We start from the raw sequence: 18864 nt of genomic DNA, 5'->3' as shown, positions 1-18864 counted from the left end.
GCTGCAACTGATGTAAAACTGTCCGTTTCTGGTTTCCAGATATAATTAACGAGCAGCACAAGATAACGAATATAAAGTTATGATTTTTATTTAGTAAAATAACTTTAGATTTTAGCTCTAAAATCCAAAATGTGGTTTTGTGTAACGTGGAGACGCTTCTTCACTCAAAGAACACTATAGGGCTCCCTACTTCGATTTAGATTATTTTTCTAATACTTCCACTTTCCGGGTTGTGCTAAATAGCTCAATAAAGCTCAATTTTTGTTGATATTGTAGAATTGCCACTTTAGGAAATCCCCGAACACGTTATTACCGAACACGTAAAACAAAGATTCACAGCCATTTCTGTTAAACACGTATCAGGTGACCTTTATATGGTTTTAAGGTGTGATAAAATGTCCAGCAGCTTATTGCGTTTCATCAGAATCAGAGCAATGCCAGGTGAGCGGAGAGATGGGAAAACCATCGCATCAAACGTGTTTCAGAATTACAAACCTTCCGATTGTCTTTAGTGTACATAACGCCACAGAACATGAGCAATGCATACGTTTATTTACTGGTTTAGTCTATGAGGATTACAACGTAACAGGGAGAAAATATATTGCGTTTAAATAAATGAAGCTGCCGGTCGTTTTGCCCTGCAGGAAAAATAAAGACGGAATAGATGGCGTACGCATGATATGAGCAAAAACTGTAGAGTTGCTTTAGGAAAGGCACGGTCTCTGATGCTTCTCAACAAACGTCCAGACTTGGTGCTGCTGTGTTGAAAGAAGAGAAAAATTGCACCATGATTCACGTCTCGTAGCGTTTTCAAAAACCACCAGCAGCAGCCTCCAGATCGTCTTCCTTCTAGTGTTTTCTTTCAGTCATTCCTAAAGTGAACAGCACTCAAAGCGACCACTCCCCGTCAGGGAGTGTTTGGACTTCTTGGCTGATATATTTGGATCAAGCGAAGGCACGGATGTATTTGGTAAGGAAGCAATTACGAGTCTGGATATCAAAGGCAACACGGACCGCTCCCAAACGGCTGCAACCTCAGCGAAGGCGTTCCCGTCACATGTTCCCGATGTAGTTCTTGTTGGGCTGCTGGGTGTACCACTGCTGCCGCTGTTTACGGGCCTCCAGCTCTGACAGCAGCGCCTGTCGATACACCTCGTAGGATTTAACGATGTGCTCCAGCTCCTTCATGAACAGCAGCTTCAACATGCCCTGATACGTGTCCAAGTCGGCCAGCTGGAACAGCTCCCACTTCAGGATGTGGTCATACCTGATGGGGGAGGCAAAAGGCAGGGGGGGGTGATTGATTTTAGAAAAGTTTGCAGCAATAAGATGAAAAAAGTATAAAATTCAGTTCAGTTTATTTATATAGCGCCAATCCAAACACGTCACAATTCAGCAGATCATTAAGTCAAACTGATAGAAGAGAAATAATTACTGATTATTCTTGATTTGATCAAAACTCCTATAATTATTGCTTTGTTTTAACAATAAATGTGCCTAAAAATACTAGGAAACAGAGATCCTAATTTAAAGAAAAATACTTAACAAAAATGAAACCATTTAGACACAAAATTTACCTCAAAGATTGTTGATAATTTGGGCTGCAAACTGAAAAAAACCAACTGAGGTTGTTGTATCCATCAAGCAGAACCTGAGGTCAGTTTCACAAATCAGTTTTAATCCTTGATGTTAAATTGATCTAGCCAGGAGTGGAAAAAAGGTGATCTTAGTGCAGAATTAAAAAGAAATATTGGAGAAAGTGTTTAAACGACAGAGAAACAGCTCCCTAGCAGGAAAGGAGATGGAGACGGTTGCTACTTAGAGGTAGTGCACAAGTTTATATGTAGTCTTTTATGGCAGACATATTAAAAACGCTTTCCTCTCTTTTAGCAGAAACGTTCGGTTTCTGCTAAACACCCCAGTCAGGAACTGGATGGGGGGTGGCGGACTAGTGGTTAGGGCAAAGAGTTTGGAATCCAGAGGTTCTGAGTAGGGATGGGAATGGAAAACCGGTTTCTGTTCAGAACCGGTTCCGTGTGTTCCAATTCCATGGCACCGTTTGGCAGCTCGCTTAACGGTTCTCTTTATCGATTCCAGGCAGCACCAGAGCCTAGCGCGGGCCAGCACGACTTGCGTCACGTTTTTTACTCAAGTTACGTACACGGCATTCAGTAAGCAAGAACGGCGAGACCAGGCGCATGTCTAGAAAAGCAAAACAAAAGCGATCAAAGCGAACAAAGGTGTGGCTTCATTTTAAAGGGTCCCTTGATTTTCTGTTATTCCATCATGTATTCCATATGAGTTTAGTGTCATTTGGAGCCGTTCTGAAGATATTCCGTTAGGTTATATCCAGTAACGTCTTCCTATGGGCAACGACTTGAAGGGACAAACTAAACTGTTCATCATTTATTCTTTATGGTACGCCAGCATTCAGAACATGGAGGCCAATCACTGTCCCCCAGACATCCACAGTTAGATTTTTTATATTTACATCTTTTAAAAATGAAGCGGTGCGTGTATGACATCATCCGCGCGCAGCCCGGGCCACAGGCGGCTACGCACTACCCCTTCTATTCATTCTAGCTAATCTGAATCGTTCAATTCCATCTTGAGAGCAAGATCATCTGTGGTAGCAGCACTAGACATCTTCCAGGCATGTGAGGAAAACTAGCAGCAGTTCAGCGGACAGGAGGAATGAACGGTGGCCGGCGCACGGATGACGGATGGCGGAATATGAAAGGACATCTAGACGTGGTCTAAAAAAATCTCTCCTAACAAATATTTAATTTGCTGCAAATAAATGCAGCTCCACTGATTGTATCGTGGTCTAAAGAACATGCTATGTTCGTGTTTTTAACACCTAATGTGTCTAACAGTCCTAGTGACTGATTGTTTTTTTTTGTTTTTTTGTATAGAACCATGACAGAACTGTACTGCCTGAATCAGGTAATGAAACAAGGTGATTGCTTTAAGGAGGATGGAGACAGAGGAGACCTGCTCCTTAACAGGTGAGTTCTAGGGAGAATGTTACTATGGTAACACATACAGAAGCTGAATAAAATGTCTTTGTGACACGGAGAACTCAGTTTTCATTAAACCTGCTTCGTGAAAATGACCTCTTTGCACTTTTGGCCCTTTTTAATAGTGCTGCAATTGTGTTTAACATTAACTGGTTGATCTATTCTGAAGCCAGTTTGGATCTCTAATGTGAACCCAAACCTCTGATAAAAGCAGGTGGGTCATAATGTTTAGGAGCAACACAGGAACGACTGAGGCTCAGATCTGTTAGGGCACATTCCCTCTGCTGCTCCTGTTCTTAAGGTTTCTGTTTTGGTGTTTGAATGTGGGTCTGGACCTCTTCACCGCTCCATGTCGCCGCAAGAGATTTTCTATGGAAGCAAATCCTTACCATATTTCAAATGAAAAGCATTTCCAGAAATGCTTTTCATTTTTGGAAGCGAATCGGTCTGACTATCGGGACACTGAACGAGCACAATGACCAAAACAGTGGCAGAGCTGATGGAGGCCGCTGCTGCTTTAAAGCAAGTCCCTGCCTCAAGCGGACCTGTGGCAAAGCCGACTGCTCCCGAGTTTCCCGCCGGCACACTTACAATGTAATGCAATGCAGACGTGCACAGCGCCCCCTACCGAACAAGATGGGTAGCCCGGTCAGCAAGGACCTGAGGAAGAGCGGCTGCTGATGTCACTCTGCTGCCCCCGCCGCTCAGAATGCTTTTTCGTTTTTGAATTATGGACAGTACTTTGCTGGCAGACCATGAAAACGAAAAAGTAATGCCCGCTGTGTTTTCTCTTTGATTATAGCATAAAATGTGCAGTCTTAAAGAGGAAAATACAAATGCAAATGTGATGATTGATTACTATTTAATTTATGAGTCAAGCAATGCAGCCACATTCTTAAAATGGAAAAGCATTTCTGGAAATGCTTTTCCATTTTCAAATTTTCCATTTCCAATTGAATTTTGGTATGTATTTGCTGGGGTACATTTTGAGAAATAAATCTCAAATGTCTTTCTTTTTCATTTTAAGTAAAAGGATGATCAGAGTTGAAGAAGCAAATGAAAATGCAAACAGGATTATTGATTACTAATTTTCATTTATGAGTCAAATAATGCAGCCACATTCTTAAACGATATGCTTCCATAATTTTCAGCCTATTTGGGGTTAACACTAATTTGTTTGCTTCTTCCGCCACACATTAACCTTTTGTTTTTTGCCAACAGCTCCAGGAGTTTGCTCCCGTGGAAACTCCACCAAACTTTTAGCTCCTTTACTGCAAAATTGTCATTTATTTTAGCTAAATTGGTTTGAAATTTAAGGAACAATCAGGGGTCTGACCTTCACCCCTAAAAGTTCTTCCTTTAAAGGTCACAGAAACGGCTCCCTTTGAGCCGCTGCAGCACAATCTGAACTCACTTGAGGGGGGCCCGTGCGTACACCTGCAGCCAGTCTGGGATCTCGGCCGTGTGGTAGGGGTTAGCGGGCACCAGCACGGGCTGGTTTCTTTCTGCTGGACGCGGCTGATAGCTTACAGGAGGCGGTGGGGGCTGATCGTAACGAGGCACACTGAAACAGAATTTAGTTTTACGTTATTCTAAAGTGCATAAATATTAGCATCAGCTTCTTGTTTTGATGCCTAAGATGTAAATATATTACTGCTTTCACCTCGGGGCACAAGGATGGCGATACTGTGCTCTTTCGTTGATGTGATCCATATAGTAGACCCCAAACTCAGCAGACTCCACCTTCTCCCAGCCTGGGGGGAGCCCTTCCCTCTCCAGAGGGTGGCTCCAGTGTGTAGTGTTGGTGTTGTGGTCGATGTAGTACTTCCTGCCCCGGATGGTCCAGTCCACAGTCCAACCGGCAGGAAGGGGGAGGTCCTCCGCGGTCAGACTGGAGAGGTTCCCCAGAGACTTGGCCTGAATTCGACCTATGCCTGAAGAATACAAGACATTTCTCACTAAAACGCAAAGATATCTGAACAAATGTGCAGCACTGCAGCTGTCAGCTTAATCCAACTCTTGGGGAAAAAAAAGATATTTTCAACTTCTTACTGTGTGGGAAAGAGGAGGAATGTGCTGAGTTAAAAAGGTCATCTAATGGGTCAACTAAACACACAACAGGCCGAGATAAGAATGCCTAGAATCAGTACTTAAGGTGGACGGATGCACTATGAGAGTAAAAATCTGATTCCAGGCAGAGTTGTAAATCAATTAGACAGCTGAGGCAGATCATCCAAAGCAGAGTCTTTAATGAATAGTAGGAAATATCTCCCAACACACGAGAGCAAAAAAACACAGAACTCCCAAAAACACTTTCTAGAAGCTGACCTGCCAATATCTACGCTACTTTTATAGAAGAACAACATCAGCGGAGGTATGTCGGACCAGCCAGCCGTGCGGACGACCGTCATGGCCGACAATGGACCAGACGAAATAAGCAGAGAATTCTGGGGAATGAAATATCTGAGGAAAAAGCTGATGAATTGAGCAGGAGAGTGACAGCAGCAGAGCTGGAGCTGAGGGAAGGAATGGAATGTGTTCCTCCTCCAAGGAGACGGACTGAAACGTCTCCTCCTTCACCCCATCATCATCCTTAATGGCTCCTTTTTCCCTTTAGAAAAATACGCCTTGAGGAACTAAAGTGGTAATACTTTACTACTTTTCCATCACTCTACTTTGATTTAACCAGACAAACACAAATGTTGCAAGAATGGGAGGTGTATAAAAAGTAAACATGGTTTTCTAATGTTTCTAAAAATAAAAATCTGATTTCAGCGAGTCAACACTTTTTAGAGCCACCTCTCCCTGTAATTAAAGCTGCAAGTCTTATTTTAGATTTACGCATCAACCCACTGACATATTTGCCCATGTTTCCATTAAAAATAGTCCATTTGTTGACGTCTTTTCACAGATTCTGACTCGGATTAAAGTCTAGAGTTTGTCGAGGCCATTCCTGACACATGAGTTTGGTTTAAAGCATTTTATTAAAGCTCTGACTGCAGGTGGTGAACCAGACTCTTTTGCCGCCTGTTTCTCTCTCCATCTCCCTGCCAGGTCTGACCAGCTTCCCTCTCTTTGCTGCCACAGCATAAAGCTGCCACTGCTATGTTTTACCAAAGGGAAGGCATGTTTAGTCTGATGTAGTTCCTTCTCATCTGACCAGAGCACCTACTACCACATGTCTAAACCTTAACTGGGACGACTTCTAGCTTTACCTTAACGACGGCTCATTTTTGGTCACTATTTTCTCTCCTGGAGAGAAATATCAGCTGTGCTGCTGCCATCAACACCTTTGTTTCTAGATGTTGGAGCTTGGCCTGTTTCTCTGACTGTGACTAACTGGATGTGCTCTCTTCATCCTCTGACATGGGAGCTGGCTCGGAGCTCGTCTGCCTGGCTGTGTGTTTCCTGGACGGGGCCGCCTGTGGAGCTGGTTGACAGTTGCCTTTTGTATCTATGCTTCTTTTTCTATGTCTGCTTCTGTCTCCTTGAACCCCAGTGGGCCTCAGCAGATGGCCGCTCACACTGAGCCTGGTTCTGCTGGAGGTTTCTTCCTGTTCAAAGGGAGTTTTTCCTCTCCACTGTCGCTACAAGCATGCTTAGTGTGAGGGATTGCTGAAGAGTCAATGAGTCGATGCAATCAGCTGGTTTTCCTTAGATAGAAAACTTTGAATCAATCTGAGTGGATGATCTGGTGAACTGGAAAGTGACCTGAGATGACATGATGTGAATTGGAGCTATAGAAATAAACTGAATAGAATAAAACTATTTTCTAAAGGTCAGATTTGTTGAGCGCAAAACTTTCAACCAATCACTGCAGCCTTTATATTACTTTGCTTTGGTTCTTTGACCAATCGGATTAAATCTGATTAAAATACAATCAAATTTACATCACAAGATGTAGATATTATAACCCCAGACTGATAAAATTATAGTCTTGGGTCACAGACAAAAAAACAGCATAAATAAGAACCAAAATACAAATTGTTCATGTTAAATTTAAATATATATATATTTTTTTATTATTGGACAATACATTAATCCATCAATCGTTTTGCGATCATTAATTCTACAAATCTTACTTTTTTTCTGGCTTCAAAGCAACTGCTTTTATAAATGAACCCACAGCTGCTGTTTTTTGTTGTCCTTTTAAATCATTTAGACTAAAAGTTATCCGCTGTCTCAGAACGCTCAGAAACCAGAGCTAAAGACCATCAGAAGCCTGATGGGAGCAGCTCTACCAGTGTAGCTCTAGGTTAAGGTTCCAGACTAACTCTGTGATTTTTTGGCTGCATTTTATTTCTCAATTAAGGCACAACGTCTCTCTCGACAGCAAATTAATTTTAAAAGAGGAACAGAGAAACGCGATCAAGGCTCATCTTCTTATTCTAGGCGTGCAACTGCACGCTTTGATTTCTGTTGACAACAACTATGCGTCGCTTAACATACGTCACGCACTCCGTTGCTCTTATTGGTTGTAGGTCTATCCAATTGAGTGCAGAGGCATTTTTTTCCTGGTTCGTTCGAAACACGCCCCATAATCACAGCTCTATGGAGCAGAATCAGGCTCATATTCTGACTAGAATTGAGTCGGACTACGTCAGGCTAGATTAGAGCTGCACAGTATATCTAAATCCGAATCATCTGCACAGTGTTGATATCTACGATATCCCCTCTGCAGGTGATAAATGGTGGATTTTTATAAATGACATTTCTGACACTCATCCTTGGATGCAATTAAATGAGCTCTGACCTTAATGCCCACAGTTGATGCATGGATGTGGAGACTGTTTAATAGTAAAGAAAAAATCAAAATCTGCTCTTTTTCAAAACAGCGAATGCTCCACACGTAAGCACTGCCATAGATTAAGGCTTCCAGCAGATAACAGCAAGCCTGAACAAAGTACAGAGAGACCACAGCTGGAGGAGCTGCCTGAGCTACAAAACACTGAGATTTTAAAAAGCTCTGAATCTACACAGATGCCTTATGATGAAACATGATTAAATCATCGTTGGGACGCTGGTGTAGAAACGCTGGCCGTTCGACACTACAAACACTACTTACTGATAATTATTACAATCCAAAATACTGAGCAGAAGGGAGAGAAAAACATGACCAGAAACCAAGCTAGAGCTAAATTTAGCAACTGAAAAAAAAAAAGAGTTTAGTAGAAACAATTTGCCAGGATACCTTCCAGATTAAATGGAGCAGCTCAGCACAGATTAGCATTTAGTCAACATGTGGCAGCAGAGAATGATGGTAGTACGGGACGCAGGTAAAGGTGAGAATGACACAGAGGCATTCCTACGATTCTTGTCTGATCAAAAACACAGCTATGAATATGCGTATGAAATACTAAGTCCTGACGGAATAAGTCAATTTTTTTTAGAACTAACTAAATAATTACACCAGAAACAAGGACAGCAGCAACAACAAGAAGAGTGCAATAACTAAGCTAGTGAGTAAAAAGAAAAATTGAAGATAGAAGCGTAAAAAGATGCAGGATAACACAACAAGCTGTTGAAGACGGAGGGAGGACTCCGTCTACACAAATTACTAGTTTGCCAGCAGAAGGGAGAGAAATAAAAAGTGAAAAATGCAGAGCCTGTAACGCTGGTTTCCCTTCACTTCAAACAGAGCTCCATGATATGCGATAGGCGGGTTGCATCAACAGGGCAGCCACATAATAAAAGGCTTTCTGCTCAGGGGGAACTGGAAAATTCCTGCAAGCCTCAAAAAATGTTATTCTCAGGGAAATTACGTTTAAAACGTACTAGTGTTTACAGTCTGGAGCTTTCATATTAAAACATCTCAACTGGTAGCAAATGTGGACTAAAACGTCTATTTTGGCTTGAAACTATGACGGTATTAACATTCAGAAGAGCACTTACTAGGGAGGCTGACAGACTTTGACAGAGTAGAGCACAGTTTGCTGTTTTAAAATCAGCTTCATAAAAATAACCGCAGTCAGATTATCCTCAAACTTATAGTCTTTGCTTTTAACCATCAAAACCTGTGATTAAAAAGACATCAAGAGGAATTTTAGCCTCTTAAAGAAGATGTGTCATTTATAGATTCATGTTTAAAGTCTGTAGCTCCTGAAATACATTTTTTAAATATTACTTTTAGTTTCTATTTAATGACCAATCAGAAAGCATTTGATGTTACCTGAGGGCGGTCGGCTTGGCGCTGGGGAAGCGTGTTGGTGGGGAAGTCTTTGGAAGTTGTGTTCATTGTGTTCATAAAACCTATAGTCCTCAGGGAAGCGCTCCTGGACTCTCCTGGGCTGACGCTGTAGCTGGTTTTCATAGTAGGGCTCAGCCTGGTAGTAATAACGATTAGCGTCTCCGTTTTCAGACATGGGGCTCACGTCCGTGAGGAAGGATTGCGTCGAGCCGCGGTACTCGTGCGACACGTCTCCCACGCTGCGAGGCAGGTACGGCGGCGCCGACATCCGGTGGCTCTCTCTGCGGGCCACCTCGTGCGGCGGCCTCTGCACGGGTGCGCGGAGGACGCTCTTGCTGCGGGACACTACGGACTCCCTGCTGCTTGCCACAGAGTAGGAGGAGGGGGCCATCTCTGGCGGGGGGCCCTCTGTTCGTCTGGGGATGGTGGGTCCATGGCGAATGAATGAAGGCATAAGACCTGCAATATCAACAGCATATCAAAATCATATCTACTGGCGGACTAAAGTTTTGAATAGTTTATTTCTTTAAATGATGGAAACAGCTTCTGATAGAAAATAAGACATCTCACAGAAATAATAAAAATATGTTAAAAAGCATCAGTCATTTACAATTTATCAATTAAAGGAAGGTTGAATATTAGTCAATACAATAATCAATAGTTAAATCCTTATTTATCTTACAGTAAATACATAATTAATAAATAATTATAAATGATGACCAGTATTATGCATTAGAAATACAGACCCTTCTTTTTCTGAAATATCTTGCAATCACCCTCATCTAAAGCTCCTTACACAGAATCTCTAATTCATTTAAGCAACTCTTCAATCTAAAAATATATTACTTAGAGTCAGATGAAAATATATTGATAAATAAAAGACTACTTTTATCCTAAAGTAAAAACAGTTTGTCCTGCTGTATATCTGTTTGGGTCAATGATGTCACAAGACATCCAGACTCATCAGCAAATTAACTTCTGCACTATTTTTATATAATTTACATCAAGTAGGATTCATCAAAGTTCAATTTAAATGACAGGAATTAAATATTAAGTGCTTGATCAGAGTTCAACTTCGATAAACCACAATCCCTGCTAAATATTTCCTTCAACAAAAGCTGAAGCAAACTGATATGTTGATAATTAAAAGCCTCAGACTGGTTTAAAACCTGCTGATACATAAATATGCATTAATAACTGTTTCCTCTGAATGTTTATTCCTGTAAAAGAACAAGCACTATTCTTTTTTTTTTTATTTTATTTTTTTTTTATCAATTTAAACCTTATCTTTCATGTGATTTCACTACAGGAATGTGAGCAGAAAAAAAACAAAAAAAAAACAATGACACCATGACTCAATGGTTATGGGTTAAAACTATAAATACAGAACATCTAACTGGGAATCTGACAAAAAATTGTTTTAAAATCAAAATCTATTCTGTAATGCCTTTATGGAAGAGGATTAGGGCCACTGAAAAAAAAAAAGAGTTAACTGATTTTTAAATATTATTTCAGTATATTATGAGAAAAAAGTCAGAATTCTGATTTTAATCTCAGAGTTTTGGACCTTAATGCAGGTGGGCCCCATGAAGGATGTGGAGCACTCAGCTTCACTGAAAAAGATGTGAGTTGTTTGGGAGGAACAGGAACACATTGGTGGAAAATTATGAAATTAAGTGACTTTTTAGGTGATGCTATTTAATTAATGGAAGGGCAGAAGGTGATTAAAACAAGAGAGCTAGTTTAGTCTTTAAAACAGACATGGCTACAGCTTGATGTTAGAATCCTGGTAGAATCCTGAGATTAAAGTCAAAATCATGAGATTAAAGTCAGAATTCTAATAAAAAAAGTCAGAATCCTGAGATTAAAGTCAGAATCACTGAGATTAAAGTCAGAGTCACTGAGATTAAAGTCTGAATTCGGACTTTTTTCTTCATATTATACTGAAATAAAATGTAAAAATCTGTTAACTTTTTTTTATTTTTCCAGTGGCCCTAATCCTCCTCCGTATGTGTAGCTATGCATCCAAGTATTGTTGTTTTAAATGCATTTAAATGACCGAAATTAAACGTTTTTCTAAGATATTTCACTCCAGCTGAAATCATGCATTTCTACTTTAATCTCAAAACTCTTTGTGCCTAATTAGGATTTTAACATAAAGATACAGGAAAACCCCAGTCAGAAGTGAAAACAACCTTTTTTTTTTTATAAAGTTAAATGAAAATCCAGCGTATATTATTAGCTGTAGCTTTCTTCACAGCTGTTCTCCTTTTCATAACAGGAAGTCCACAGAGATTTTCAGTTAGCTTGTGAACATCCGAGCTCCTTATACATTCAGCATACAGTGATACATTCCATTAGCGTTTTTAATCCTCTGCCTGAAGTTAGTTGGTATATTCTCACTGACTACCACCTTAGCTAACGAGTTAACTAATGCTAACCTGAACTAGCCGCTACTGAATACTTGTTGCGCTTACTTCTGAGGAGCGGAGACGTTTCCTTCTTCACATATTTCCCGTGAACCTCGGCTGGTTTTGACGCTTCGTTTTTACTTTTCTTTCGCGGGAGCATAACTTAAAGCTTGGAAAAGTCGTCAGAAAGACACTGGGAAGTCATGGCACACTCCTCCGATGCTGCTACTGCCCCCCGCTCAGTTAACAACCAGCAGAAAGTCAACATTTTCAGCTCGGTAGAACAGCTAGCAACAGTTAGCCAGCTAGCTGTAGTCGCTACGAGGGGCGACTGTGCGGCCGCAGCAGCCCTGTCCCCATGATGGTACTCTACTCTAACACGCCCCCTGCAGGAAGGTCTGAGCAGTGCACAGACCCAACACGATATGTGCAAAACCAAAGCAGTGAATAGTTTTGAAGTTAAAGAAAACCATTTGTTTTAATTGAAAAATAAAATAAAATCTTTACATTTTGGCATTTGAGTCAGATTTAAGTTGGAATTCTGTGAAAAAAGTCAGAATTCTGAGATTAAAGTCAGAATTCTGAGATTAAAGTCTGAATTCTGAGAAACAAAAGTCAGAATTCTGAGAAACAAAAGTCATGAATAGTTTTGAAGTTAAAGAAAACCATTTGTTTTAATTGAAAAATAAAATAAAATCTTTACATTTTGGCATTTGAGTCAGATTTAAGTTGGAATTCTGTGAAAAAAGTCAGAATTCTGAGATTAAAGTCAGAATTCTGAGATTAAAGTCTGAATTCTGAGAAACAAAAGTCAGAATTCTGAGAAACAAAAGTCATGAATAGTTTTGAAGTTAAAGAAAACCATTTGTTTTAATTGAAAAATAAAATAAAATCTTTACATTTTGGCATTTGAGTCAGATTTAAGTTGGAATTCTGAGATTATAGTCAGAATTCTGAGATTAAAGTCAGAATTCTGAGATTAAAGTCTGAATTCTGAGAAACAAAAGTCAGAATTCTGAGAAACAAAAGTCATGAATAGTTTTGAAGTTAAAGAAAACCATTTGTTTTAATTGAAAAATAATATAAAATTTTTACATTTTGGCATTTGAGTCAGATTTAAGTCGGAATTCTGAGATTAAAGTCAGAATTCTGAGCAAATAAAGTCAGAATTCTGTGAAAAAAGTCAGAATTCTGAGATTAAAGTCAGAGTTCTGAGATTAAAGTCAGAATTCTGAGATTAAAGTCTGAATTCTGAGAAACAAAAGTCAGAATTCTGAGAAACAAAAGTCATGAATAGTTTTGAAGTTAAAGAAAACCATTTGTTTTAATTGAAAAATAATATAAAATCTTTACATTTTGGCATTTGAGTCAGATTTAAGTCGGAATTCTGAGATTAAAGTCAGAATTCTGAGCAAATAAAGTCAGAATTTTGTGAAAAAAGTCAGAATTCTGAGATTAAAGTCAGAGTTCTGAGATTAAAGTCAGAATTCTGAGATTAAAGTCTGAATTCTGAGATTAGAGTCTGAATTCTGAGAAACAAAAGTCAGAATTCTGAGAAACAAAAGTCATGAATAGTTTTGAAGTTAAAGAAAACCATTTGTTTTAATTGAAAAATAATATAAAATCTTTACATTTTGGCATTTGAGTCAGATTTAAGTCGGAATTCTGAGATTAAAGTCAGAATTCTGAGCAAATAAAGTCAGAATTCTGTGAAAAAAGTCAGAATTCTGAGATTAAAGTCAGAGTTCTGAGATTAAAGTCAGAATTCTGAGATTAAAGTCAGAATTCTGAGATTAAAGTCTGAATTCTGAGAAACAAAAGTCAGAATTCTGAGAAACAAAAGTCATGATTAGTTTTGAAGTTAAAGAAAACTATTTGTTTTAATTGAAAAATAAAATCTTTACATTTTGGCATTTGAGTCAGATTAAAGTCAGAATTCTAAGATTAAAGTCAGTATTCTGAGAAAAAAAGTCATAATTCTGAGAAAAAAAGTCATAATTCTGATATTAAAGTCAGAATTCTGTGAACAAAATCAGAATTCTGGGAAAAAAGTCAGAATTCTGAGATTAGAGTCAGAATTCTGAGAAAAAGTCAGAATTCCGAGATTAAAAGCAGATTTCTGACTTCTTCCCAATATTAAACTGAAATATTTAAAAATCAATACTGTTCTTTTTTTTTTTTATTAGTGACCCTCATCCTCCTCCGTATGATGCAGACTGTATTCATGTCATGCAGACTGTGACATTATTTGATAGGACATGATAGGGGTGGGGGGGTTTGTCCCTTTGTTTTTTTTCTCCCAACATTCAGTCTGAAGGCGGTTGGGAAGAAGCTGTTTAGGACTCTGCTGGTCCTACATCGAATGTTACGAGCAGTTGCCACATCCTTGCTTTGGAAAAGCAGTTTAGCTCCCATGCTCTTGTTTCACTGTGGAGAAATTGTGTTCAGGGTGATATGAGGTGTTATTTTTTTTAAACCAAAGGTTTTGCATAGAAGCAAAATAAAATTTTAACCTAATTTGATCCAAGCTCCCTTTTCCACAGACCCATTTGTCTCGTTCTTATTCTTCCATAAAGGACACCTTTGTGTAGTGCATAGCCTGTCTTGGGTTTGCGGATATGCAACGGCGTTGTTAATGCATCACTGCAAAGGTGGATGAACTAAACCACATTTTATTTTATGTAATAAAGTTTGGATACCATAGTTTCTTCTAAGCAGTTTTGCACGATGATGCTCTATCAAAACAAACAAAAAATCCAATTAAAATACATATAAGTTTATGGTGGAGGTATAATGTAGAAGAAACACTTAAAACTCTACTTGTTTTTTTTTTTGGGCATTGTAACTTTCTTATATCTGGACCAAAAAAAAACAAAAACAAAAAAAAACAGCATTTATTTAATTTAGATTCAAGTTGTCTTAAAATATTAATGACATTAAACTAAACCTGAAGAAAAATGACAAAAATAGTATTTTGAATAATGAACAAAATGACCACAAACTGACTGAATGCTAAACATTTTATTTACACCTGTAACACAGACATTACCCTGGTTCCACGTTAGCGTAGATATGAGCTTAAAACATTCATGATAGAAACTTCACATGATGCCAAAGATAATTGCATTTTCTTCATTATAATTAAACAAAATGGTAACTTTTGCCACGTGAGACATTTATAGTGAACATAGTTTTAGGTAGTGTTAAATACAAGCATAAACTTTAATATTAATAGTTTAAAATATTGGTCCTTGATTTTACTCATTGTTTTTTCTCAACATAACAGACAGACATTATAAGCTTTCTATAAACCTTTATGTCATTCCTTTTGTCTTTGGCCAGAAAGAGTGTTCGGAGAGTTGGATCTTTTTTTCCTTTCTTCATTAGTTTCTACCTTCTCAGTCAAAAAAAAAGTTTTAAAAATTATGGATTTTTGTGAAATTAAAAGCCTAGCCAACAATAAAAATAAAATAAATAAAATACTGCAAATTCAGTGGTGAAGTTTACATACATTAGAGCCCTTCAGTTATCCTGCGTCTGCAGCTGGATCTGTTGCACAAACGTCCCAGCAGTTAAATATACACAGTATCTACACAGCTAAAGTTGGCACCACCGACTCCTTCAATATGCCGAGTATTTTACGAGACACCTCATGGGCATTTGTAGTTGTACGGCAGAGACGCAATCGTGGACGGGTTTAGATCTCTGACTATCTTGTTGAGGCTGGAGATCTTTTCCTCCAATAGGTAGTTCTTCTTTTCTGCAATTTTCTGCCGCTGCTCGGTTATTTCCAGAGCCTTGATCAGCTGAGAGTTCTCCACATACAGGTCTTTGATCAGCACATCTGCTTTGCCATTTCTATGCAGCTGAAAGAATCAAGAGAAATAAAATGAGTCGTATTTAATGTGCATTTACACTCTGCAATATCTGCTTGTTGCCGATGAAACCTTTAATGGTTTATAATTTACTGAGGTGTAGTAAATGTAGCTTTTTGATGACACATCTACTCAGTTTGCTTTAATAACAGTAACTGACCTGGTCCTTCAGCTGAGAGACTTTCTCTTTCAGCAGCAGCTTGACGTTATGCAGCGATAGTTCAATTTCTTTCATGCGTTCCTCCATGTTTTTCATCTTCTTCTCCCTTTCATCCTGGTGAAAAGACAGTGAGGTGTGAATGAAAAAAAATGCAGATGCAGACACTTTGAGATAAATAAGAATTTTACTTCATATTGATCTTAGAAACATGGTTTGAAGAAAACTGAAACACCATACAGACATTTGGATGTATTGTGAGATGGTTGCTTTATTTTAGATGGATTTTTTGCAGAATTCAAGTTTAGATACAGTTTAAAATATTGTCCCTTAATGAATAAATAAAAATAAATATGATTAAAATAATTCCAAAATAAACCTACAAAAAATAACTTAATACATAAATAGAAAGTTAGCGTGAAATAAATACTCAAAAAAAACACAAAAAAAAAAAAAAAAAAAAAAACACATTTTAAACATTTGGGGGGAAAAAAGTGACTCATCTTAAAACACAATATGAGAAGATAAACACATTGGGACAGGATACTAATTAAAAAATAAATATTAGTATAATAAGCAGTGAAATGAAAATGTAAACAAGTTGGTGTTAGAAAAAAAAATAAAACACATTCATTTTGGTTGTGAAGCAGCAAAAGAAACAGGTCCAGAACACATTAAACTAGGATTTACCAACTTAAAAATGAAAAAATAAATAATAAAACATAAAGTAACAGGCTGGCTGTCCATAATGGTGGGAAAGGAGCCCCAAGGTTTGACCTCTAAGGATTTAAACGTCACATTTATTAAAAATATAAAAGTATGTCAATACAAATTTACAAAACAATCAACCAGCATTAAGATTTCCTGATCTCAGCCAAGCTTTGCAAACTTTAGAGGAAGTCGCATCAGTTTGTCAATATTTATAATGTAAACGTTACATTTGGTAAAAAAAAAAAATTCTGGTAATAATGCAACTGTACTGTAATCCACTTTCCACCAAATGAAAACAAACTAGCAGGATTATTATTCTCTGCTCTTTACTGCCACCTAGCTGCAGAGAAACAACCTGCAGGCCTTTTGAATCATCTGTTCACAGTCTTCCACAAGGATGTGGGAAGCTCACGGTTTCACGTGTATCGCTTTGATTTTATTTGCTTCAAATATCACAGCAGTAGAGGAGAAGGGAAAATTAAAGCATGGAAGAAGAGGAAGAAGAAGAAGCAGGCATCATAATCCACCGATCCGCCTGAAGATGTCAGCGTGAGCGGCCCGTTGCTCCGGCATCGCCCCCTGGAGAGAAAAGGCAGGAACACTTCACCAGAGGTCTACCCTCTCCTTCAATCCTCAACATCCACACACACACACACACACTAGAAATAACTAGAAACCCGTTCAATTAACTGGAACTGCATGAAGTGAGCAAAATACGACGAAATTATGAGAAAAGGAGCTTGTAGTAAAGGCACTTATGGGAATTTATACCGATATTCACAGATAAAATGAGCCTTTCAAAAGTAAATATTTGTATCCTATGTTCTGTTATATGCTACTTTTTTTACTAATACAAATCTGAGAACTGTGGAGTAAAAATCTGGACACCCTCTTTACAACCTTAAATAAAATCCAGTTCAACCAGTTACCCTAAATAGTAAAGAAAGGTCCAATAGGGTGTAACTAAACCGCAGTAGAATTACTAGGCTATCCAATGAAAAATGAAGAGATCTACTGGTCAGAGGGGGAGTAGCAAAAAACGAAACACTGCATGTCACCCATTCCCTGAGTCTAACATGGTTAAGGTGGCATCATGCTGTGGGGCGGCCTGGCTTACTTCATATGTAACCAATAAACAGGTAGTTCATCTGAGCAGGCTTAGACTCCCCGGCCAAAATGTACTCGACCAATCACAGTGCAGGAAGAAGGAGCTTACAATACATCACCATCAGTGCCAAATTACCCATAATGCAGCAGTGCTTTCTCTAGGAATAAAAGTCAAAATAGTGCTTGCAATGGAGTGATGTTATAATGGTGCCTTCATTGTGTCCTGTAAAAGCTGGACTGCAATAACTGGCTGCTCTAAAGGCATTTCTTTTTAAAGGCATCCCCTCCATAGTCTGCTTGGTTCTAGTCCACTGGCTGAGGGGCTGCTGTGCTTCTGGAGCTTTAACAGAGACACTAACGCTGGTCTAACCAGGAGGAAAACCTGTCAGAAGCTGCAAAAGACACACGGCTAAAGTTTGCCTTTCAGCAGATTGACAACTTGAAGAATTTACAGCTAAAGCTACCGAACATTAACCTGTTGGAATGGCCTAGTCAAAGTCTAACATAGATACAGCGGTGGGCAGCTAACAGCTAACACATAAACTAAGTTTGTTTGGTGGATTGCAGTTTGTACTAACTTTGTAAATCTCTACCAGCACATTAAATTCAGCTAAATCAGCCTTTGAAGCTAAATCCTCCAGTCAAAGCGACATGTTTGTCTGCTGACAGCATGTTTTAAATAGAGTCGTTTGCCTGCGGTTACTTTTCCTTCACCTGAGTAGCAGGACTTCCTCTGAAGGGTGGAGATCTATTTATTTTGGTCTGTGTTATGATTAGCTTGGACACAAAAAAAAAACAATTATTTTGGTCTGCAATGCCCCATAGACAATAACGATGTGAGTGACAGCACCGTGTCCAAAATAGTCATTATTTAGGAGGTTTTTCCAAGCTTTATTTTTCAATAACATTGAGCATTCTGGGCTGGAAATCGATTTGGTGATGAATTTTCTTAGCAGTTAGCATTGGCCTTCACCAGTTGCCCCCCCCCGTTCACGGTTAGTAAAGCTAATATTTTGGTTAGAAACATGGGTTAGTGAAGCTAACTTTATGGGTAGCTGTGCCAATCAGTGCCTAATCCAACTAAGGTCTAGTGCAGGGGTCGGCAACCCGCGGCTCTTTCATCCTTGTACTCGGAGTGGTTTGGGAAAATAAATTACTAAAAAAAAAAAAAAAACAACAACTAAGTATTTAATTGACAGATGAAAGCTTACAGTCCTGCGTAAAGATGAGAGTGGCTTCGTACAGCCCCGATTTGCAGACGCTGTGCGCAGAAGTCCCATTAACCAGATTAAATAAATATTTATGCAGATATTTTGCAAATATTTATTTTTCATTGTTTAGTGACACAGTTTTTTTCCCCCCAATTTATTCTTGAAATTCAGGTCAAGGCTCCGCA

The 18864-nt window shown here is 38.7% G+C and overlaps 2 protein-coding genes across 5 annotated transcripts in view; both read right to left on the bottom strand.

The window, feature by feature from the left end:
* Positions 1-342: 342 nt before the first annotated feature.
* On the bottom strand, positions 343-11991 carry sav1 (salvador family WW domain containing protein 1). The gene is made up of 5 exons (XM_038285160.1): positions 11685-11991; positions 9190-9666; positions 4684-4954; positions 4435-4584; positions 343-1267 (listed from the first exon to the last, which is right to left on the bottom strand). The coding sequence occupies exons 1-5, from the start codon at positions 11776-11778 to the stop codon at positions 1054-1056; spliced, it is 1206 nt and encodes a 401-aa protein (XP_038141088.1). The 5' UTR covers positions 11779-11991; the 3' UTR covers positions 343-1053.
* A 3008-nt stretch (positions 11992-14999) lies between these two features.
* nin (ninein (GSK3B interacting protein)) overlaps positions 15000-18864 on the bottom strand; it is a 44629-nt gene continuing 40764 nt past the window's right edge. For 2 of the 4 annotated variants that reach the window (XM_038285150.1, XM_038285153.1), the window contains exons 27-28: positions 15654-15767; positions 15000-15484 (exon numbers count right to left, since the gene is read on the bottom strand). In XM_038285150.1, the coding sequence (XP_038141078.1) occupies positions 15269-15484; positions 15654-15767 (330 nt within the window). In that variant the 3' untranslated portion in view covers positions 15000-15268. Of the gene's footprint in view, positions 15485-15653; positions 15768-16129; positions 16941-18864 lie in introns of those variants that run through there. The other 2 variants (XM_038285151.1, XM_038285152.1) reach the window with 2 other exon arrangements.

Source organism: Cyprinodon tularosa, unplaced genomic scaffold, assembly GCF_016077235.1.
Source record: "Cyprinodon tularosa strain WSP-4 unplaced genomic scaffold, ASM1607723v1 ctg207, whole genome shotgun sequence".
Taxonomy (NCBI): Eukaryota; Metazoa; Chordata; class Actinopteri; order Cyprinodontiformes; family Cyprinodontidae; genus Cyprinodon; species Cyprinodon tularosa.
Note: the sequence above shows the minus strand (reverse complement) of the source record. Positions and strands in the feature narration are given on the sequence as shown.